General features: G+C 57.3%; 1 protein-coding gene across 1 annotated transcript in view; it reads right to left on the reverse strand.

Moving 5' to 3' along the window:
* The window catches only part of SRRM3 (serine/arginine repetitive matrix 3), a 36,727-nt gene extending 20,062 nt beyond the window's left edge, over positions 1-16,665 (reverse strand). The window contains exons 1-7 of the mRNA XM_040634907.1: positions 15,988-16,665; positions 9,496-9,597; positions 1,401-1,529; positions 1,237-1,317; positions 730-759; positions 230-292; positions 75-110 (exon numbers count right to left, since the gene is read on the reverse strand). Coding sequence (XP_040490841.1) covers positions 75-110; positions 230-292; positions 730-759; positions 1,237-1,317; positions 1,401-1,529; positions 9,496-9,597; positions 15,988-16,220 — 674 coding nt within the window. The 5' untranslated portion in view covers positions 16,221-16,665. The remainder of the gene's footprint in view (positions 1-74; positions 111-229; positions 293-729; positions 760-1,236; positions 1,318-1,400; positions 1,530-9,495; positions 9,598-15,987) is intronic.
* Positions 16,666-23,785: the final 7,120 nt, after the last annotated feature.

Below are 23,785 nucleotides of genomic sequence, written 5' to 3' on the forward strand. Positions count from 1 at the left end.
TTGCTTCCCTTGGGCCTTGGTCCCTGCAGGGTAGCACTGGCTTCTGTCCACATCCTCAACAGGGCATCGCTCACCTGTGTCGTCTCTTCCTCCGGGACCCGGAATCAGACCTGGAGGGCCACAAAAGGGTTCTCTTGAGTTTGTCTGGGGTGGCCTGGAGTCACAAATCTGCACAGCCACAGTCCCAGGCCGACAGAGGTGAGAGGAGGTCCCAGGGGAGCGAAGGTACCTGTCTCTGCGGTGCTTCTTCACACTCTTCTTCTTCTTGCGCAGGGGTGAGGAGCTCCCACAGCTGCGGACATGGGTGGGGGGGTGGTTCTAGTGAACTGCTGCCCCGGCAGGGGCAGGGGCAGCTGGACATGGCTGGGAAGTCTGGGCGCCTGGGGCATCTAGCTGAAGCCAGCTGCCCGTGGCAGAAAGTGAACCGAGGCCACGAGGGTCAGCAAGGTCCCTAAGGGTGGGTGACAGAGCCGCCTGTGTTGTCCCCTAGCCACCCTTCAGCCTCCTTGGCATCTTAAGTAAGTGAGGGCTCTTTCACATCGAAATGTCAGAGGCTTCAAAGGTGGGATTTCTGGCCTCCTTTGGGGAAAGCTGGCACAGGGGCGGTTTCCAGGGTCCAGGCCCTGCTGTGGCAGGCCTCCCTCGCGTCTCTGGGGGATTGCCTGGGAGTCTCGCCCACGCAGACATCCCCACCCCTGCCCCCAGCCCCTGCCCGCCTTTATCACTGACCTGCACTCGGAGTCCAGTCTCCTCTTTTTGCTGAGGGCCAGGGAGAGAAAAGGACAGACAGATAGTTGGGGCTCCAGACAGACGTTTGCCAGGGTCTCATTAAGGACAGGAGAGGGGGACATACAGATGGGGACCCACAAATGTGACCTAGCCAAGGCCACTCACACTTGGCGTCCTGAGTGAGTGCAGGGCCTCTGAGGGAGGGAGGAAGGGGGGCCGGGAGCAGGTGGACTGTCACCCAGGGGTCAGGGTGACCAGTTCTGGGGTTGGGTGAGTGCCAATGAGGGGACTCAATGAGGGGAGGGGGCTGGGTGAAGGGGAGGGGCCAGTGAGGGGGCGGGATTCAGTAAAGGCTGAGGGACTCGGCTAGGCGCGGGGCTCCCAAATGCAGCGTGGGCGTCGGGTCTCCTGCCCGCAGAGGTGGGTACCCGGGGGACTGCCACCGTTCCTGCCCCTCCAGCTCCCTCCCGCCCCCTCCCGCCCCCTCCGGCCCGGCGGCGCTCTCACCGGCTTCTCCGGTGGCCGCCTTTCTTTTTCTTCTTCTTTTTGGGAGGGGGCGACGCCGAGCTGCTGGACCAGTGCTTGGTCCTGGGCGAGAGGGGGAGGAGGGGTGAGGGAGGAGGGGCGGCCCCGGGGCCCCCTCCCCGCCCCCTGCCGCGGCGGGCGCTGACCTGTACCCCCGGTGCCCGCGGTAGCAGGCGGCCGGGCAGTCGCAGTCCACCGGGCCGTCGTCCTCGTCCAAGGGCGCGTACTCCAGGCCGGGCTCCGCGCCCTCGAGCAGCCGCGGGGTCTCCGCCACGCTGCCGGCGACAGGGACGCTCACCACCCGCGCCCGGGGGCCGGGCCTTCCGCCTGCCCCTTTCTCCGCGCAGCGCCCCGAGGCCGGGTCCCCCGCAAGTTCGGCGGGGTGCGGCCCCGACCCCTAGAGGGTCAGGCGGGGATCTGGGTGGTCCAAAGGGCCGCCTGCAGGGCAGGCCCCCCGCTTCAGCGGTGTCCTCCCGCCTCACTTGGTCCTCACCCCTTCTACGGTCTCACCTCTCAGTGAGCCCCCTCCTCCTTGGTGAGGCCCTCCCCTCACCGAGCCCCTCAGTCCTATTCACCGTGCTCCTCTCCTCTCCCCCGGCCCCCTTTCCCGCATGGAGCCCCTTTCACCGACCCCTGCCCTTGAGCCCTGCTCTCCTACTCCTAGCCCCAGCTCCTCGCTCAGCCCCCTCCCCTTCCGAGGCCCCCTTCCCCTAGTGAGCCCCGCTCTCCCAGAGAGCCCCTTCATCTCCTAGCTCCCCCTCTCTGGTGTCAGTCTTTCCCTAACAGGCTCACTGCCTTTCCCCCCGCCCCCAAGCCAGGCGTCTCCCCCCCCCACCCCCGTCCCCAGCCCCGGCTGCCGCTCTGAAATATTCATGGCCTGTCCTCGCCCTCGTCTCTGCAGCCTCCCGAGGCCGGGCTGCTCTTCTCCCGCTGCCGGGCTGTCATCAATCACAGCCCGGTGGCAGCGGCGCGGGCCCAGCCCTCCGCCGCCTCCGAGGCTCCCCATCCATCTCGCGGAGCCCTCCCCTGCACCGGGCAGGGACCGCCGCGTCCCGTCCCCGCGGCCGGCTCAGGGGCCCACAGACATCTTCTGCCACAGATGCGGGCTCCCTGCGGGCACTTGGCAGAGGGTCGCAGCCGGGCTTCCGGCAAGAGCTTGAGCCTCGCAGCTGCAGACGTACCCTCATCGCGCTGGCCCTGAGTCCCTGTGTGACTTGGTAGCTGTCGCGCCCCCTCTCTGAGCCTCTTCCCCGAGATGAGTGTGATGACTATGTTATGGGGCTGCTGGGAAAATTCGCTGAGGTAACCCGTACTGTGCAGCTCCTTTTTTTTTTTTTTTTTATTGAACAAGCCCAGAAGCGACCCTCCGAAGGCCCACGTCCAGGCTAATGGCTCCAAGGTGCTGGCCTCCCCACCTTCCATTCTTCCTTTCACACTTTGTGCAGACAGTGCCCCTCCCACATGGAGGCTCATCCCTGGTTCGGTACCACTACCCTCCCGCCTGGGTGCCCTTCACCAGGCTCACTCTTTCCCTGCCCCGAGCGGGTCTCAGTCCGGGCGGGACCATGCTGGCGGAGGCTCCCGGTCCTTATACCTCTACAAGCAGGGAAAGAATATCCCAGCAGGGGGGAGGATTAAGTAAGATTCTGTCTGTGAAGCTCCTGCCACGGACAACAGCCTGGCCCGAGACGGTTGTCCCGCACATGGTCGCCGCTTTAGACAGAGGGACCTCTGTTAGACACTAACACATCCACGCCTTCTCTTCCAGGGTGGTGAAACATGAAAGAAAGAGCAAAGGAGGCAGACCACAGCTGTGAGGCGAAACAATTTTCAGGGGCACATCTCCAGTAGAGCACCCACTAAACTGGTCTTTGAAGAACTGATTTTGTATTTTAAAAAATAGTATAGGGGTGCCTCGGTGGCTCAGTCTGTTAAGGGTCTGACTCTTAATTTCGGCTCAGGGTATGATCTCAGGGTTGTGAGATCGAGCCCCACGCTGGGCTCTGTGCTGGGTGTGGAGCCTGCTTGAGATTCTGTCTCTACCTCTCCATCTGCCCCTTCCCTGGCTCTCTCTCCCTCTATTAAAAAAAAAGAAGAAAAGAAAAGAAAAGAAAAGAAAAGAAAAGAAAAGAAAAGAAAAGAAAAAGTCCCCCCCAAAAAGAATGTAACCCAAATCTGACAGGGTTAGCTAGCCTTGAGGCCAATATCAAGAATGCCATTCGATTCCTAAACACACACCTGGTCTGGGCAACTCTGAGGTCACACAGGTAGTATGGGAAGTTTCTTCTGGGGTGGTGGAGGCGGGGTTCATGTCATCTTCCCTATCCCCACAGAGCCAAACATCCCCACTTCCCTCCATTCAAACCTCTCTGCTCTTCCCCACATTCCTCTTCCTGAAGCCAGTGGCCTCCTCCTTTCTGTTCCTGAAGTCTCCAGCTCCTCGGCCTGTCCAGCCCCCCACCGTCCCCAGCCCTGTCACCCCCACACAGCCCTCAGCCACACAAATGCCTGACACATAAAACACAGTCTTTAGCAAAACTTAAGGGCACCTCAAACATTGTGTGGGTGAGCTGATGGCTGGAGGGAGCCTCCGTTTATCTCGACACAAATGTGATAAAGGTTATTTACAAAATAGAATAGCTCAGTTTGGGCACTGCCTTCGCAGGAATCCTTTTTTGCCTGTAACATCCGAACTCCTTCCCCGAGCTGTGACCTCCTGCTCTGCTGGCTGCACCCCTGCAGACATCTTTCTTCCTCTGGCCCAGGGACAGAGCTCCTGCATCCTCCCTCCTTGGGGTCCTCTCATCTGCCGTTTCACTCTCTGGTCCCTTCTGAGAGGTTTACTTGGGATCTTGTCTGCTGGGAGCATTGAAAGACAAGCATAGAGCATGAGTAGTGGGCTCAGGGAGAGGCACAAGGTCTGAGAACCTTCTGGTAAGACTTGCCCTGCACGTTCCAGGGGTATAAATGGGCCTAGGCTGTGGCTTCTCTTGGTGACTTTGATCAGGACATCTGTTTTGTAGGCTCTCCCAAGGCTAGAACTCTGGGTTCTCCTAGCCTGCCTTCCCTGGATGATAATATCACTCACAATAATGTCCTCTAATGTTTCAATAGCTCCCCATGGTTCACAAATCCCAATCCGAGCCACTACCTGATTGAGAGAATTCGTACCCCCCATTTTACAGATGAATAAACTGAGGCCCAGAGAAGGAAAGGCACATCCCCTATAGTTTTGGAACCTTTGAGTAGAGAATATAAGTTCACTCAGGCAGTCGGCTTTGAGAATTCCTGTGCAACCGGCCAGGCCTTGACTTTCCCGGTTGGCCTCTGCTGCAGACGTTAGCTCAGCCATGGCCTCTCTGCTTTATAGACCCAGTTGTAGACACATGCACCGAGTTCCAGATTTGTTCAGCACTTCCTGCTCTTAAATTCCTGTTTGTTAGCTAGTCGATGCCTCACCACATCTGTGGACTAGGGAGGGGAGGCCTTTCTTCCCTGTGATGGAACAGACCAAGCCCCGCAGAGCTGGCCAGAGCCGGCCACCCAGTCAGGGTCTCCTGCAGAGGGACCAAGCACAGATGGAGGTTTCACACTGCACGGGACACCTGTTGGACTGGCCGCCCTGGGCAAGGCTCTGACCTGCGTAAAGACTGCCTGTCACACGCTCTTCTCATGCCAGCAGTTTCTCTAATGAACTGGTTCTGTTTGCCATTAGCCAGGAGCATAATGGCCAATTGACAGATGAATAAGTCCAGACAGAGGAGGGGAGGATTCCAGGCAAAGGGTCTGCCCTCTCTGCTCGCTCATTCTGCTCATTCACTCAGCCAGCGTGCCAGGCCTGCCTGGGGCCTGGGCAGGGGGGAGGTGGGGGGGGGAGTGCGGTGGCAGGAACAGGGATGAGTCAGGCCTGGGGCCTCTCCTCTCACTCCTCACAGTGCCCGGGGTATATCGCGGTGTCAGGTACTATTCTAAGCATTTGATGTGTGTTTATCTCATTTAGTCATTTAATGCCCAGAACAAGTCTGTGACATGGGTACCACCATTAATATTGCCATCTTATAGATAAAATAATGAGGCCCAGAGAGGTGGCTCGATGCATAAAATTAGACGCACAGAAAAAACAAAACACACAACACTGGAATTTGCTCCCTGTGTGAGGGAGTAGCTTATGAATATTGTTTTCCATAAACCTTCTCTCTCCCAAGCGTTTTGTCATGTTACATAACTATGAAAGCAATTATTCTTAAAGGTTGTCTATCAGAGTGAGGGAGGAAAAACCAAAAAAGAACTGATAGCAACCACAAGAAGTAAGAAAGCATTGTGCGGTTCCAAGGAGGAGAAGGTTTTACTTTTATCCCGAGAATACTGGGAAGGTGGTTTTTAGAGGAGCCCTGAACGATGGGGTGAATTGGAACCAGTGCGGAAGGGCCTAGTATGAGCAAAGGTGGGAAAAGGAGAGCGTGCAGGAGGGAGCTGGGAACTGCCAGCAGGTGGGGCTGGCTGCTGCATGAGGCTGGGAGTGGGCACAAGGCTGGATCGAGAGTGTGGACAGCCTCCACTGCCAGGCCAGGGAGTCCAGACTTGGCTGCGTGGATGGTGGGGAGCCACAGACGGTTTCCTGGGCAAAACAGGCCCCCCACATCGATTGGTTTCCAAGGACAAAGTTGTGTCCTCGTTCAATGTCTCTGGGACTTCCTCTCTCTCTCACCTCGCTTTCTGATGAGGTTGCCAGCTGCCCCACTGTTCTCCCTGCCATGTCACCTTCTGATTCCTCTTCCCAAGAAGGAAGTCCCAAACACCTGTCTGATCACATCACACCTTCCAGAAACCGTCTACTGGTTCCCATCACCTATGGAATAGATGTCCTGTATCCAGTATGGAGAGTAGACCAAAGGGGGTCTGTCTCAAGAGGCTGTCACTCAGACCAGTTGATTAACTTAAGGAAAAAAAGATGATCCCTGGGGCCGAAAAGCTCTGGGAGTGACCATGCCCCCTTGAGACTCTTTTCTTGAGTGGGAGGTGCCATGGGCTCTTACGGTCCATAGAGGGTTAAAATCAGACATTCCTCCTCACTTCCTCCCAGCGTGGTGACCCTTTTGCTGGCTCTGGCTTTGTCACCTCACCCTAAGAGGGCATGGGATTTCTCCATGTCTCAAAATGCCAGTGTTTGAGGGGCTGGGGTCTCAGGGTCAGGAAGCCAGAGGCATGAGCACAGGGACTGCTGGGTGGTCCACTGTATAAATAAAAAAGTGAAGGTCCAGAGAAGTCAAGGACCTGCCCAAGTCACACAGCTGGGGTGTGGCAGAGCTGAGATCCAGGGACCAGTGGTTCACACTGAGCTTGGAGGTTGGGACAGGTGAGGTGTCTGTTGCCAGAGCCCACAATCTCCCTCCACTACCCCAGACTCTGAGCTAGGAAGTGAAGACCCGCTCAGAATCCAAGTCCACAGGAAGGCACACGTCCAATCTATCACCAGCCCCTTGTCTCCTCTCTGCCTTGGGCCTTGGCTTCAGCACCACAAACAGCTAGCTCCTCCCAGCCTGCGAGGATTTCAGGCAGCCATCAGCCTCCTTAGCTTGCTGTAGTCACCGGAGTGCTATTTTGACACCGTTTGGGCTGCCTCAGCTAGAAGCCTCTGGCCCCGTCCCTTTTCCCATATAGAGAAGGAAACAGATGTCAGGGAAAATCAGGCAAGCTGCACTGTTCTGGGCACCAGGGAGAAAACAGTAAACAAAACCGATAAAGATCTCATCTTCCATGTCTTCTAACACGCAAGTGGGATTCCAGGACCTGGCCAAGGCTACCTTCTCCTCTGCCTCCAGAGCAGGAGTCCTCCCAGAACCCCAAGTCTTCCAGACACTGCTCCTTCCAAGGGACCCTTCCTGACTGACCAACCGCAGCCCGCCTCTCTCTCTTCCTCCACTGAACACACACAGGCCTGAGGGCTACGGGGTTCAAGTGGCCACCCTGTTGTCTCTTCTGGTCAGGAGTTTCTGGTAATTCCTGGTTTCAGGTTGCAGACGGTGGGGGCCCCACCTTCCCCCTTCTCTTCCCTGCTCCTAGCACCAGCACAGGGGGAGGCGTGCAGAACAGACCCTCAAGGACATTCCTTCTGATGAAGGACACACTGGCAGATTTCCCAGCGCGTCCCTGGTTCTTAAATGCATCATTCCTTCATTCGAGGGAAGATAAGATCAAGATGACTGGAGAATATTCGAGAGTCACCCGCTCACAGGAGGCAGTCCCAGCTGGCGCACAGATGAGATGCCCCCCAGGGAGTGGAGGGAAGGGTCCAATATCTGGGAGGAGGGCAGGACCAGGAGAGACTGAGAGAGCCACCGGAGGGGCGGGGGAAACACAGAACCGCATCCTGGAAGCCATCCTGAAGCCAGGCGAAAAGCAGGCTTCTAGAAGGGGAAGCACAGTGGTGGCACCTGCCAGAGAGAGAGGCTAGACCTGCAGAGAGGCATAGACCACGAGGAGTAGGACTCTGGAGGCCGCAGGGCAAGCAGGTCGCAGAGTTAGGGCAGAGACCCACCATGGCTCCCATGGCCTGAGGAAGTAGAGGCAAGGTGTGCCACACACTCTATGGAAATTCCGTTGAGAAAGGAGAGAGAAGCATAGGATGGCGGCCAGAGGAGGAAGCAGAGTTGAGGAAGGATGGGATTAAAAGGAAGGAGCCCGGGAAAGGGAGGAAGGGTGGGCTTCTTGCTGAAAGGGCCAGGGAAAATGGCAGGAGAGTCCACACAGGCCTCCCGTCCGCACAGTGTGTGGAAGAGCCTGACTTTCCAGAAAAGCCCTGGGGGTGATTTGAAGGGGCCCAGGTCGGAAAGCCGGGACCTCTTGTTTTGGAGGAGGATCTGTTGTCAGGAGCTCTGGGAAGGGAAGAGAGGTGCCGGCCCTGCTCTTGGTGGCGGGGGCGGGGGGCCGGATGGGCATCACCGAAGGGAGGGCACGGGAGTGGCTGAGGGTGCCGTGAGTTCAGGGTGGCTGGAGAGAGGGAGGTGGTGGTAGTGTCACCTCATCATCTCTGAGCCTGGCTCCCCCAGGTCCCCCAGGGGCCCCCATGAGCCTGGGCTGCTCTGACCATGTTTGCTCCTACCCATCCCCGAACCAGAGAGGTGAGGTTTAGGTGAGGTAAGATGGGACTCCCTGACTCCCGGAGCCCTCAGTGGTCCAGAAGGAAGAAGAAACGGCTTCCCCACCGCCCATCCAGGTCTGTCTACTCCCGCAATGCTGTTTGTCCTTAGGACAACAGCAACAGGAAAATCTCTCAGAAGGTGCTGCTGTGCTTTTGTTTTGTGTGAGCGAAGGTGACACGGGTTTAGGGCCTCAGCAACATGCCTGCTCCCCATAGAGGAAAGGCCAGGAGCATTTACCCCTGCTGCTCACCAGGCCTCAGTCTCACCTAGAGCCAGACCTGGGGGGGGGAGGGGCTCCGAGGCTTAGCAAGGGGGGGGGGTCCATTGGGTGGATTCCATGATGCTCCCTCCACGAGTACTGCCTGCGGGGCACGGGGCTCCATCAGCCATCCCCCCACCCCCACCCAGGCTTGGACACTGGCAGGGACAGCCCGCCTCCGCCCTCCTACAGCAGCCGGCTGCATTCTCATCCGGCTTCGAGTGGTTCCCAGGTCTCTAACATGAGACAAATCTGCTTCCCCGTCACTTCCCTGTTTAATGCCCAGGGGCCCACCGCACGCTGGTACCCCTCCCGGCGCATGCCAGGTGCAAGTCGTGACCCCCGCAGAGCTCTTTCTCTCTTTACCTGACAAGACTTTGGCCATATGAACAATGGCATTTGGTGTGTTGGTTCCTACTTTCCAGAACCCATGCTTACTCTGGGGCCCATTTTACAGGTGATTATAGTTGGGGAAGACGGACTGGCCTGGGGCCACACTGTCAGCCAGTGACCATGTCAGGGTCAGAACATTTCTAGGTTTCCCTGATTTGCAGCCCAGGATTTCCCAAGTTGGGCTCTGGGCTGCCTCCCTTACCACTGAGCCATAGATCAAACCCAGAGCAGTAGGGGAGCCCTGGGGAACGCCTGGGGGCCTAGTAGCCCCTGATTTGTGCCGGGGGGCAAGCTGGAGCTTCCAGTGGACGGGATGTACGCCCTCTCCTCCACCTCTTCCTCGAGTCCCCAGCCCCCAGAAGGAGCTTGGAAAGGCCTTTCTGGCACCCAGCTGCTGTCTGACCTCGCACTCTCCCCTGCCCCGCCCCCAGGCAGGGGAGCACTCACATGTGGCCCCCAGGCCGGTCCTCCCTGGTGAGCATTCCCTCCTTCTCCATCAGCATCTGCCGGAAGGTCCTGACCTTCTGCCGGGTCTCCTCCTCTGAGTACCTGTAGGGGTACAGGGAAGGTGAGGGCTGCCTTCTTGGCTTTTCTTCCCTCCCTGCCTGCCCTCACCCCCCACATCCCACACCCCCAGCCCTCTATCACAGGTGCGCCTTTCAGCTTGCAATGACCCATGCGGGGTCCCACCACCAAGCAAGGCTTTCAGCACTGGGGAAGCTCAAGGCCTACCCATTTGGCACCAAACCAGATAACCAACCAACCACACAAACAAGCAATGACTAGCCAAACAGCCAAATGAACTAAAGGAGTTGTTCCTAGAGGTGGGGAGACTGTCTAGCGGAAGCTGTGCTCTTCCTCCCGGTCCTGCTCTACTCCCAGGGCAGACCGCCTGCCCATATCCAGACTACAGTCACTCTCTGGAGACATATGAAAGGAGAAACGAAGATCCAGGCCTCTTCTGCGTTCCTGGCCTCAAGGACAATAGCCTTGGGAAGTCCTCAGAGCATCCCAAACTCTGCATGAGCGAGGCTGCCAAATGGCTTGTCCCAGTGTTAGATCCGTTGCTTCCTGGTCTGGCGGGGGAGCTGGGTGAAGTCTGGTCTGGAACAAATGCCCTGACTTCTCTATTCCCTTCCCCTGCCCTCCCTAAGCCCAAGCTCAGGGGAGGGACCAAAGTCCAGAACGATTGCCCTTGCTCCCACGGCCTGGGGTCTATCATGATCCTTTCTCACTGCACCCCTGTGACACCCACTGCAGGGCCGCTCAGCTCTTCTGGCATGTCCGCCTCCAGCCTGTGTCCACGCTGCCTCGGCAGGGGTTAGGGGAGGGGGTCTTTGCTCACCCAGCCCCTTGCCCTGTGCCCGGCACACAGCAGCAGGTGTCGCGTTTGTTGCTGAATGAGTCTCGGGGTCCAAGACCCCTCACTCCCCGCCCCCTCTGGCCCCGTCATGGGCTGCAGGTCGTTGTCCCGGATGGAAAACATGGTGGTGGCAAAATAGGAACAGGGTCCTGGCTTGTGTCTGTCCTCCACTCACCATCCTCTCTGTCCACACAGCAGACCCGGGCCTCCGGATGGAGGTTGTCCATGAAAATAACACGTTGCTGCCCCTCAGGAACCCCATGGCTGTCCTCCCTCCTCTTCTGTTCCCTTCTTCCCTCCCCTTCTCCAACAGGCATTTGGGATTGGCCCAGGCTTTTTGGAGAGCAATTTGGCAAGTCCTTGCAAAAGCCTTAAAAAACGAGCACGTCTTTTGACTCATAAAATTAACTTGCAGGTTTACCCTGTGGAAATAATCACGGAGAAGCACAGAGACGTGACTCATGGGATGTTTACAGGAGGACGGATACCCCCTGACCGGGTGAGGTGCCCACGTTTGTGTTTCCATAGCAACCTGTACCTGCAGGTGCCAGCAGGTGGCTCGCGTGCTCGTCTGTCTGTTGACTGACTCCTCTGTATCCTGTGCTGGCCTGGGAGTTCCCCCGAGGACAGGGGCCTTGTCTGTCTGGATTGCCATTGTGTCCCCAGCACCTGGCACCTTGTCTGCCACATGTGGCATCCACATTTTTTTTGACAAGTGAGTGGCTGGTGCTGGAGAGGCACCGAACCATTTGCAGGTTGGATTTTCATTTTGGACATCTGTCCCTGGTGGCTGCACGGCTGGAGTGGAGGGATATGGAGGCAGGGAGGCTGGCCGTGGGCTACTGTGGGGGTTGGTGCAGGAGATGGTGAAGTCGGAGGTCGAGAGTGGCTATGAGGGTGCAGGGGCAGAGGCGGACACGAATCCATCAAGGACGCAGGATGAGTGGGGCCTGGGGACCGACTGAAGATGTGAGGGGCTACACGAGGAGCCCTAGCTGCTTCTGAGCCATGCCTCCCCCGAGCCCCAGCTGTGGTCTGTCCTTCTGCAGGCTCAGGAACTGTGTTATGGGCCACCAGAGGGAGGATTAAGTCCTGCCTGCCCAAGGGAGGGGCCTCCTCTCTTCCAAGCCTGGGTCTTGGCTTATCAATGTCCACCCCAGTGTCTGCGAGCCTCAGACCTGGGCCAAGGTGCCTTGGCCTCGTTTGTTGGGCAGTGCTCAGCTGGGCCGTCCTGGTGCCCAGGAAGAAGGGGCGGTGGTGCTTTCTGAGCGGTGGAGGCACAGAGGAACTCCTCCCACCTCACCTTCTCCTGGGGAGACTAGCTTGTCGTTGACAGCAGCATAGAGACAAAGAGCAGGGGCCCCTCCACACTGCCCAGCCTCTGACTCACAGGGCTCTGGGAGGGAGAGACAGGCTGGGGGCGGGGCTGGAAACTTGGGCCATTTGGCATGGGGCCCTGGGCCTGGTAGGGTTGGGGAGGAGATGGTCCAAGAGCAAGGCTGGCCCGTTCCTCAGTTGAATGGGTTGGGCTTCAGGCCAGGGTCCACGTTCCCCGGACTCCTGGGATCTGTGGACCATTTGAGGCTGGGCGGTAGGAGCAGAAGTCAGAGTTCCATTGAGACCCGGAGCAGGACATATGCAGGGACTTAGGGCTCAGTCTAGAGCTGGCAGGTCTCAGGCAAGCTGACTAACTCCAGCACATGTCATCGGGAGGCTGGGAGGGCTGGGCTGAATCGACGCGGAGGCTTGGGGAGGACCCCTCTGTGCCTCAGGACATCTTGCCGGGAGAAGCTGGGGACCCAGGGATGGGCAAAGAGGTCCTGGGTACAACCACTATCTCCGAAGTCTCCTGCTCCCTCATGCCTCTCGAGGTCAACCCTCAGCTGAGGCCACGTTGGACAGTGATTAGGGAAGAGACATGAGAGCCAGGCAGTCCTATTTTTTCGTCCTGGCACCCCCCACTTTCCAGCTCTGTGACCTTAGACAAGTCCATACACTTCTCTTAGCCTCGGCCTTTACATCTGTGAAATGGGGTAGTAACTTGTCTTTCAAGGCTGTCGCAAGGATCAAGGGAAATGATGCTTACAACGCACTTTGCGCAGCGCGTGGCACGTAGTAGCTGCTCAATGAATAGTAATGACCAAGGACTTTTGTCTCAGAGCAGGAGGGACAGAGTCTAGCGGTCCTAGGGTCCCTGCCGGTTTCCACACCACACCCCCGCCAGGTCAGCATCGTCCCAGGTCGGGAAGCACCGGGGCCTCTTCTTGCTGTTCTCCTGGCGGCAAGGGCCAAGGTAGGGAGGCTGGTACCCAAATCATCCACTGCTTGTACAGGCAGAAGCACCTGCCAACTTAAGGCATGCAGGTCCGGCGGCCAAGCCAAACTCTCGGACTAAAAGCCAAGGCGTGGCCAAGGAACTGGGGACAGGGAGGGCGGTGATGCCTGTCTCAGCATCCCCACCTCCTGGCTCAGGCAGTCTGGCTCCCTGGTCTCCCCTGCACTCTAGGGGCCGCCAGGGAAGGACAGGCCAAATTCGTTATTGCTCCCTGGACCGCCCTCCAAGGTTCAGGGGCGGTAAGGAGACACTGCATTTTCAAAGAGGTCCCCAGAGTAGAAAATGTGTCCTTCTGCCCAACTCTGCCCAGACCTGGAGGTTCCTGCGTAATCGCTTCCTTGGTCACGAGTTTGCTCTTCACTGCAGTTCTGAGGCAGTGGGCGGCCTTCCTCTTCCCATCTGATGGATGAGGAAACAGAACAGGGAAAAGCAAGGCCTCCACCTCCAAGCCCCAGGGGCAGAGCCATGCAGAGTCCTCACAGGGAGGGGCATAGTTGGGTGGGGGGGGGAGAGATTGTGGCTGGGGTGGGAGCAGCACAGCACCCAGGCCTGGGGCTCTGGCCCTAGCCCTCTGGTGATTGCAGGCTGGCTGCCCGCGGGGGCTGCGGGGGAAGGGGACTTCAAAGCAGCATCACTCACCAGTGAATTGGCCGGCCATCCATCAGTATTAGGGAAGGGATTGCTTTTTAATGGGGCCAAAGAATGTGTGTTCCTGTGACTAGTGGGAATATTTGTCAAATGCCTGAGAAACTGGTAAATAAGCTTGAATGAACCAGTGTTTGTAGAAATGGATATTAATGACCGGATTCTAGAACAGAGCAAGGGTGCCCAGTGTTTGTGGGGCACCTTATGGGGACTGGCGGGAGGTGGGGGAGCCCCCAACATCTTTAGGCACAAGACTCTCAGAAGGACTCCCTATTTTACAGGCCAATAGCCGTGGCTTGCTCACAGCTGGATTGTGGGGTCCCAGAGGGGCTGTGCCCTCCACTGACCAGACTGCTGCTAAGGGGTGGGAGTCGGGGGCTGGTGACTTGAGAGCTAGCTTTCCGGGAGACTCCAGTCTAAGGACAGCCTGGAGTGAGGGCTTGGGTGAGGGAAAGGGCCCTGACTGGAGACCTAGTGGGTGCCTCTCAGAGAAGCATGGGTCCTTGATGCCAGGGGACCGACATCAAGGACATGGCCAAATGCCATCCCCTTCTGCCTGAGGCTGCCCTCATCTGATAATGACCCTCTTGTGTGTGGTGAGGGGCTGGGGGCTCCTGGAGGAGAAGGAGATTCAGCCAGAGGGAGGAGGCTTGGGAGAGGAGGGGCGCCATGAGAAGGGGGCCTTAGGAGATCCCTGAAGAATGGGGCTCTGCAAGGGGAAGGGAGGGGGCTCAGGAAGGAGGTGGGGCTCTGGGAGGGGAAGGGGGCAGTGTCCAAGAATACAGCACAGAGGGCTGGCCCTCTCTGGCCCACCTGCCCACAATCCCTTCAAAGCCTGAGACTCCCAACTTAGCAGAATTTGTAGGTTGAATGAATGTCCGAGGGCTCTCCTCTTCCCAGCCCCTACTGGACCCTGTCCCTAAGGGATCTTATTTCCTCTGTCCACATGCACGGCTCATCAAACCTGGTTTCGTTGCCAGCTGGAAGCCTCCTTTCCGTCTGCCTTCAGCTGCCTTCCAGCCTTTTATCGCACTCTGCAGGGACCCTCCCCACCCCCACCTGGTCCCCAGCTGGAGATGAACACCAAGTCTCTGCGCCTCAGGGGCCCTGCCTGGCAGTCCCCTGGGGACCCTGGATCCAGGCCCAGCCTTGGTCCTGCCTGCAGCCAGTGACTTGCCTCTGAGCCTCAGTGTTTTCCTGGGCTCTATGGCGATGGTGAGCCATGTCTTGGCTGCCTCTTGGGGAGTCCCAGAGGCCTGGATGAACTAAGGTGGTCTGAAGCACTTTTGGACACAGGCTGTCTGCCCCCATGTGGCTTTGGGACCAATACCCTGGGCATTTCTGATTTCTCAGCTCTCCAACAGTGCAAGTCTCATGGGTGAGCCCTGCTCCCCACTTTGACCCCCCCAGCAGCCAGCCCACTGGTTTCAACATACGCAGGGCAGATGCAAAATGGAACCTTGGGACCACCAGCATTCTTGGAGCTGCACAAACCGGAATGGATTTGTTTTGTTTCTTTGCCTCCAGCTCCATGTGCTAGGCCTGCCCTGTCTCCCCTGGGCTTTTGAGGGAAGTCGCTAAAAAGATCCTTACTGGCCGATCAACGTGCAAGCCCTGACGAACTCCTACTCATCCTTCAAGGCCCATTCAAACATCTTTTCTCAGACTCTCTTCTCTGAGCTCCTGAAGCACTTGGACTTCTCCTATCCTATAACCATGATTCTAATCTGTTTTATGGCGGAGTTGGTTGTAAACATGCTTGTTTCTCTTCTGAGATGGGGAAGGAGTGGGAGCGTGTCTTTCGGCTCTGGGGCCCAATGTTGCCCAGCGCAGTGCCTGGCGCCCTGCATGTCCCTGTGACTGGTTCTGACCTGGACAGGTGAAACTGAAGCTTCCAGGTGAGGCTGCTGGCAGGGACCCTCTGCTGAAACCACAGGCAGCCTCCCCCCATTGTAAGGGCCCATCATGCTCTCGTGCCTGGCTGCGGCACCTGCTTGGCAGAGTCCAGGAAGCCAGATAGAGCCGTTTTAGAGAAGGGCAAACTGAGACCTCGACTTGCCATGCATGCATGTTTCCACACTTCTCTCCCCTCCCCTGGACTGGATGTTTCTGGAAGGCATGGGCTGTGTCTCCTTGGCCTCCGTGAATCTGAGCCTAGTTCAGAGCTCGACGTACAGCAGGCGTTCAAGACAGCTTATTGGTTGAATAAACTAATAAATGAATGCAGTTCGTCTGGCCTTGCAAGGGGTCCACCCAGCCTGTATCAGAGTCTGGCCCCTTGCCTGCCTGCGGGGTTTCAAGCCTCGCCGGCCCCGCGGCCCCGCCCCGCCCCGCCCCGCGGCCCCGCCCCGCCCCGCGGCCCCGCCCCGCCGCGGCCCCGCCCCGTGGCCCCGCTCCCGCCCCGCCCCCGCGGCCCCGCCCTCCCGCCCCGCCCCCCGCGCGCCCTCGCCCCCGCCCCGCGGCCCCGCCCCCGCCCCGCGGCCCTGCCCCGCCCCGCGGCCCTGCCCCCGCCCCGCGGCCCCTCCCCCGCCCTGCGCGGCCCCCTGCCCGCCCGCCCTGCCCCCGCGGCCCCGCCCCGCCCCGCGGCCCCGCTCACCCTTGCTCCTCCATCATCTCCTGCAGCTCCATGCACTTGAGCTCCACGCGCCGCTTGCGCTCGTGGTCCAGGATCTCGCGGTGCGCGCGCTTCACCAGGCCCGGCTCGGTGGCGCGCAGCTCCTCCTCGGCCCGCGGCCAGGCCCCGGAGGAGGCGCCCGGCTGCGGGAAGCCGTTCGCCGCGTCTGGGGGGGACGGCACGGTGGCCGCCCCGTTGTTCACGGTGGAGGACATGGCGGCTGGCCCCGGAGCCGCCGGCCTCGGCCCTGCGAGACAGACACAGACGCCAGGCGGGTGGTCACTTCTCCGCCACCTGCTAAGCTCCTGTGCGCGCGGGTTAATCCTGGAGCTTTAAAGGCCCACGCATGGCTCTAATCCGCTTCCCCTCATGCTGCAGTGGGGGGGCGGACGTCAGGTTAGGACCTTTGGGTTACAACCTAGGGCACGAGGGGGGGATTGGACACCAGTCTTTCCCATCTGCAGAGTGGGTGGACGCTGGACTGGAATGCCTCCAAGGGCTTGGAATAGCCCTGTCCAGGGACCTAGGCAACGCACTCTCCCTTGTACCAATTCCTGGGCCCCTGCTTGCACACCTGCTTGTAACTTTCCCAGGCAACCACATCGGTCTCTGGGAAAAGTTGTTAGTTGTCTTTTTTTTTTTTTTAAGTTTATTTTTTTATTTAAGTAATCTACATCCAAGGTGGGGCTCAAACTCACAGCCCTGAGATTAAGAGTTTCGTGCTCTTCCTGCTGAGCCAGCCAGGTGCCCCAGGTAAAATCTGTTGGTTTTTGTTGTTGTTTTTCCTTCAGCCTCAGTTAAACCTCCACCTCCCTCCAAACATCCACTGGCCTGCTGGCCTGTGGGGTCACAGGCTACATGTGCTCCCACCTCCCCGGCGGCTCTCAGGGCAGCCCTGCAGAGATGGGAAGATGCCGGCAACTGCAATCCCAGCACACATGCAGTTTTCAGTTGACCTGGCTAACTACTCCAAAGCCAACCTTCCAGGTGTGGGCCAGATCCGGAGGTAAGCCCACAGGTCTGTCCCCTCCTTTGCTCTGGAAACACTGCTCCTGAAGATGTGACCAATGGCACTGACATTAGCTTTGCAGCAGCCGCATCCTCCTGCAGGCTCAGGGTGACGTGGGAGTCAGTGTGGCTCCGAAGGTAAGAGGCCCTGGCTCCGCGCTAGGCTCAGAGTAGAGTATGCACGTGCACGTGTGCAGGCACACTCACGTGCACGACCAAGGACCTATCTTGACAGAGGGGAGGCACCTCCAGCTATTTCCATTTCCTTTCTCCAAGGCTCCAGCTAGTTGCTAAGCAACAGGGAGGCCTCCTTCCCAGGGAGTGGGATGGGAGAGAGGGAAGAGTGGAGGGAGGTGGGAAGAAGGGATTGGGCATGTCTGGACATCCCGGATGGGGCCTTTCCTGCAACATAACCCCCAACACACACTTCCCTCACTGGCCTCAGAGTGATGGGTGTGGGGGTGTTCAGAGCCACAAAAACTGAAAGGCAGGGAAGGGGACAGAGTGGCAGTGACAGTGATGATGAGAACATAAACTCTTTCTACATGTCCATCCCCCTAAATCCCAAGCCTCTGGGTTCTAGGACAGGCTCCTCCACTCCTTGCTGTGTGACCCTGAGGATGTCACTGACCCTCTCTGAGCCTCTGGTCCCTACGTGTGCCTGGGAGCATCATCCAGACTCTTCCAGAGAGGAAGGCTCTTGGGGCTTTACAGACCAAACCTGTTCTCCTAACCTCTCTCTCCATCTCTAAGCCCCGTGAGTTTCCTGCCTCTGTCCTAGCCCAGCCCTGCACCCAGCTCCACCGGGGCCTCTCCTGGGGTGACCGCCAAGCACCACACACTCACCAAGCCCCACGCAGAGCTCTGGGAGCCCTGCTCTCCATCTGCCTTGGCCATGGTGCTTCTCAACATCACTTCCATTTATCCACTTGCTCCCCTCTCGTCACCAGCAAAATCCAAGCCCCTCACTCTGATCCGCTGCACCCGAATCCTGCCTCCGCCCACCACCCCACCCCATCCCCACCATCACTGTCAGCAACCTGAGAGAGCAGTCCAGGAGCAAATCAGACTGCGTCATGCCCTAGTTAATAGCCTCTAGTGGCTTCTCGTCACTTAACGTCGTGACACGGCCTGGCCTGCCTTCTGGTCTTGCCGTAACCACTCTCCCACACTCACACTGCCACGCACATTCTCCATCTCTCTGGTGTCCAGGCTTCTCCACTCGGTGTTCCCTTTCCCTGGGACGCTCTTCTCCCGACTCCTTAGTACCCTCAGAATCACTGCTTGTAGGCATCGCCACCTTCTCGAAGGCGTCCCTTACCCCTCTGGCTGGTGCCAGAGCTCTTGCCACTCATTGTTGTCACCGTGGGCTCACAGGTCTGCCACCCCCCGAGGGCTGCCTAGCTTTCAACTCCTAGTGCCAGCAAAGTGCCTGAGTGAGCCGGTGGAGCTCGGAGCACACGGGTGGAACAAACAGAAGATAATTACAACGGGAGGCGGGGTTGAGGAATACCGGGCACCATCCTTAACACAGCGTGCAAGACCCCTTGGCATTTTGCCTGATGCTATCTTGCAACTTCCTCCCTTGCTACGCCTCATCCTGCCAACATCAGCCCCTCAGCCTTGGTCATCTGTCCCCAGACATGTGCTCTCACTCCTTTGGGCCCTTGCCCATAGAGTTCCCTGTGCTGGAATTCCATTTCCTCTCTTTTCCACTGGGGAAAAGCCCTTCCTTCTCATCCTTCAGGGCCCAGCCCAAATGTCACCTCCTCCAGGAAGCTGTCCTGGCTTCTCAGGAGAAGTGAGCCATTTTCTATTTGTGTTCCAGCTTTTGTCCTCACCTCTATAGATACCAAAGTCGAACTTGTTGTTGGCATCGGACCCCCCCCTTCTGAACTGTGAGCTCTTTCAGGGGAGGGATCTCTTCTTTCTGGCTCCCCAGAGCCTACCCAGCACCTGGTGATGGAAGAGGCGTGTTGAGGGTATAGGGAGAAAGTGCTTAGGCCCCAGGGGAGCCCACGGAACCAGGTTCTGAGCCATGCTGCTCTGCATGCTTTCCCTCTGACATGGGCCAGGCTCCCCAGCCTAGAAGTCGGCCTGAACTCCTTGAGGGCAGAGGGGAGGGGAAGCTGGTGGGCACAGTTCTGAGCACACTCAGAGCTCCAGACCCCGAGCAGGTCTATCCCCAGCACGAGAAGAACACCTGGCTAAGATTGCTAGACAGCTGAGGGCAATCTTTCAGAAATGGCTCTAAGAAGGAAAAGCGAGGGTATACGGGCATGGGGGCAGGGCAATCTGGATTTTCACTGGGACAGATGGCGGATTCTACCAGCTTCACCTGGTGCATTGGAGGCTGCCACCAGGAAGGAAGCAGAGATAGGTTATTGAAGGATGACCCCCAAACATCGAGAAGAACAGTCATTGCACATGGAGCCCATTTCCTCCCAAGCTGCAGGTGCTGGGCCAGCACACCAGGAAGTTACCGTAGGCACAAGGTCTCTCTGAGTGGCATCTGACGTTATCTTTTACAGAATCCCTGCAAAATTGCATAAGGAGAGAGAGAGAGAGTGTGGCTTCTGGAGTGAATATTCTGCACCGTTGTGATCGGTAGATGGACTGACCCGTGCTCAAAGGGAGCTGATTCATGGGTCGATGTCACATTAGCCGGAGGTACTTAGTGGAGGACCACAGGGCCCTGTCCTCACCCATGTCTGCTCTGGTATGTTCACAATTGACTGGATGGGACATTGGTAATCTGATCAGATTCACTGAGGACAGCACCTGGAGCTTCATAAACAGAGTCAGTTTCTAAAAGGACTCAGTAGGCTGGAAAGATGGCAGGAATTGAAGCAGTGGAAGAGGACAGAGACAAATCTCTCACTCTGAAGCTGGATCCCAAGCTAACTTTCTTTTTTTTTTTTTTTGTTAAGATTTTATTTATTTATTCGACAGAGATAGAGACAGCCAGCGAGAGAGGGAACACAGCAGGGGGAGTGGGAGAGGAAGAAGCAGGCTCATAGCAGAGGGCCTGATGTGGGGCTCGATCCCACAATGCCGGGATCACGCCCTGAGCCGAAGGCAGACTCTTAACCGTTGTGCCACCCAGGCGCCGCCCAAGCTAACTTTCTAAAATTGGAATGGGATAGACATGATTTAAGAAACAGCATATTTAGGGGGCACCTGGGTGGCTCAGTCATTAAGCATCTGCCTTCGGCTCAGGGCGTGATCCCGGCGTTATGGGATCGAGCCCCGTATCCGGCTCCTCCGCTGGGAGCCTGCTTCTTCCTCTCCCACTCCCCCCTGCTTGTGTTCCCTCTCGCGCTGGCTGTCTTTCTCTCTGTCAAATAAATAAATAAAATCTTAAAAAAAAAGTAAAGAAACAGCATATTTAGGAAGGGTTGAGGGGTTTTCAGTGGTCACAGACCTGATTTGAGTCAATCTCACATTATGGCTGCCAAAAGTACGTGTTATCTTAGGCTGCATCAACAAAGACATGATGCCTAGAATGGGGGAGGTGATAAGAATATACAGGTGGTCAGAATCCCTATCTTCAAATACTTGAAGGATTGTAGAGGATTTCGGCCAAACCTGGCTGAATCTGTGGGGAAGCTTGTTAGAATTAGATAAGGTTGGGCACCTGGGGGGCTCAGTCGGTTAAGTGTCTGACTCTTGATTTCGGCTGGGGTCATGATCTCAGGGTCATGAGATCAAGCCCCAGAGACAGGCTCTGTGCTGAGCATGGAACCTGCTTAAGGTTTTTCTCTCTCTCCCTCCTTCTGCCCCTCCCCACGACATGCAAACCCACACTCTATCTCTAAGAAAAGAAAAAACAAAGAATTAGGGTTGCCAGATTTGGGAAATAAAAAATACTGGGGGGGGGGTGCCTGGGTGGCTTAGTGGGTTAAGTGTCTGCCTTTGGCTCAGGTCATGATCCCAGGGTCCTGGGATCAAGACCCACATGGGGCTCCCTGCTCAGCCGGAAGCCTTCTTCTCCCTTTCCCTCTGCCCCTCCACCCTGCTCATGCTCTGTCTCTCCCCCTCAAATACATACATACATACATGCATACGTACATACATAAACATCTTTAAGAAAAATACTAAGATACACAGTTAAATTTGAATTTCATGAATTTCATATTTGGGGCATATGTATACAAAAAAAAATCATTGTTTATCCGAAACTCAAATTTAACTGGGTGTCTATCCTACCTGGGACCCACCCCAGACCTCCTGACCCCGAATCTCTGGGGGATCGTTCATGTTTCCCGAGTGATTCTGATACAGACTGTCTCTGGACCAGCAACTGGGAGCTGGTATCCGGAGCAGCAGTTCTCGGATTTTATGAGGCATCAGAGTCACCCAGAGGGTTTGTTAAAACACAGCTGCCGAGTTTCTGATTCGGTAGACCTGGGGTGTTGTCTGAGAATTTGCATTTGTAACAAGCTCTCAAGTGCCCTTGATGCTGCCAGTCCTCCATCACACTGAGAAGAGGAAGGACCTCGCCAGTCTGGGCTGTTCCAGACGAAAGCCAGGACTCCTGCAGGGAAGTCAGCTAGAGTGGACTTCAACTAAGCCCAAGACAGGATTTTTTTTTCCCCCCTTAGCAATCAAACCTCTAAGAAAAAAACGAAGCAGTTCGGTTCATCCTAATATAAGTGAGTTCCCCATCACAGGAATGTTCGAACAGGAGGTAGACATTATATCCACTCAGCAAACACCCACCCGGCATCTACTCGGGCCCGACCCTGTGAAAGGCTGGGCATTTGGAGATGAACATGGCCCGATCCTGGCCATCTGGGAGCTCATGGGCTGGTCTGGGAGACCAGATGGATGGCGCAGCCGTTTTCTGTGATGGGGGAACATGGAGGGCAAATTAGGGGTGCACCGAGAGTGAGGAGCTTGTGGGGGTCAAGCAGGCAGGCGCGGAGCCAGAGCCCTAACTGACCCTGATCCTAACATGATAGGGTCCTTGGAACATTTACATTGAGTCTCTTTGGAGCTGGAGCAGCAAATGGGGAAAGTCTTTACTGCTGATTGGCTGTGAGACCCTGAGAAAGTCACTTCCCCTCTCTGGACCCTTCTCCTCCACTCATCAATGAGGACGGTGGACTCAAGGATCCCGCGGGTCCTTCCCCCCTCTGGAAATCTAGGTAATACTAACTCATATGTGTACCGCCAAGCCTTCAGCCCAGCCCCTTCCTGCTGATGGAGTTCGTGGCCAGAGCCACACCAGCCACCCCCAGCTCAGCCCTGAGGCTGTCTGTCCTTGGCATCGGCTCAGGTCCCCAGTGCAAGCCCAGATGCGGGGCCGGCCACACCCATGTGCACCTTAAGAACGCTGGCCGATGGGGGAGCACTTCCTCTCCTGCTGGCCAGGACGTGGTTCAAGGGCCAGAGCCCTGACCTCCAAGCCTTATGGCTGAGTCCCTGGGCTGGCCTCCCTCCCTCAGACCCGAGCCGGGCTCCCCTGGGCTGGCCTGGCTGAGAACAGGATGGAACACAGTCTGGCTGCGGTGCCTTCAAGTCCAGCTCTGCTGGGAGAGATTAATTGAAGGTGAAGCAACCCATCTGTACTGCAGGGTCCGGTCTGCTGACAGGCACAGAGGCCTCTCAGCTAATGAGCTCATCCCTCACCCCAGGGCTCGGAAGGGTGGGACACTCAGGTCAGTAGCGACCTGGCCGTGTCTGGGAGAGGGAGCAGTGGGCCGCATATGCGTCTGAGGGGGGAGAGTGGCACCTGCCCTGGGGAACCCCGGTTTGATGGGGAGACAGGGAGGCTTTTGGGGGAACTCATGAGCTGAGTGACCTTGGTCACGTGACTAAACCTCTGTGCCTCAGTTTCCTTGCCTGTAAGATGGAACTAATATAGCATCCTCCCTCCGGGTTTGTCGTAAAGGACTTACCCCTGGGAAATGCTCTCAGTGCCTGGCATGCGATGAGTGTCTCATCGGTGGCACTGGTGGTCACTATCGTTGCTTGTCAGTGGCAACTGTCTTCTTTTGGACACAGTGGGTGTGAGGAATCCCTACACATCCGGGTGAAGATGCCTAGGAAGCCTCAGATCAGGGGTCTGGCACTTGGGAGGCTGACTCAGGAGTTTGTCATTGCATTGGGAAGACCGAAACCCAAGCGTGAACCAGGTAGTTGACTGGAGAGGGAGGAGAGGGCAGAGGTTGGCCAGGGTGGGAAGGGGGTGCATTCTGAGGAGCTTGCTGGACTGACCTTGGCCACTTTCCCTTCCCTCCCTGCTGGCCACTTCTCCCCCTCCCCATCTCAGCCTCCAGCACTGGGGCACCCCCAAGGCGGGCACCCAGGGGCCCCCTTTGCTCCCTAGAAAGCAGCACGCTTCCCCTGGAGGCTCCTTTACTTGCCCCCTGCCCGCCAGAGACCCACATCCCCAGATACAGTGCCCGGACTCAGGGCCATCACCCCCTCAAGGTACATATTTCCACGGCTTCAAGCCAGCCCTGGATCCGTGGTCACACACAATTTAACCAGCATCTTGCCACTAAGGTCCTTCTGCCATTTCCCGTTGGCCCAGGGCAGGGGTGGGGAGTAGACACGGAGCACTGGATTCAGAGCCAGAAGACTTGAGCTTGAATTCCGGTTTACCACTTGTGTCTGGGTGACCAGGAGAAGTGGTTAAACCTTCCCAAGACTCATTTTGCTCATCTGTAAAATGGAGACAATACCCTCTACTTCATAGTGTGGCGACATGGTTTATTCTTTCAGTGAAAACCTTGTTGTGAAGACAGATCCTGACCCCACCCCG

The sequence above is a fragment of the Ursus maritimus genome, unplaced genomic scaffold, assembly GCF_017311325.1.
Source record: "Ursus maritimus isolate PB19 unplaced genomic scaffold, ASM1731132v1 scaffold_2, whole genome shotgun sequence".
NCBI lineage: Eukaryota > Metazoa > Chordata > Mammalia > Carnivora > Ursidae > Ursus > Ursus maritimus.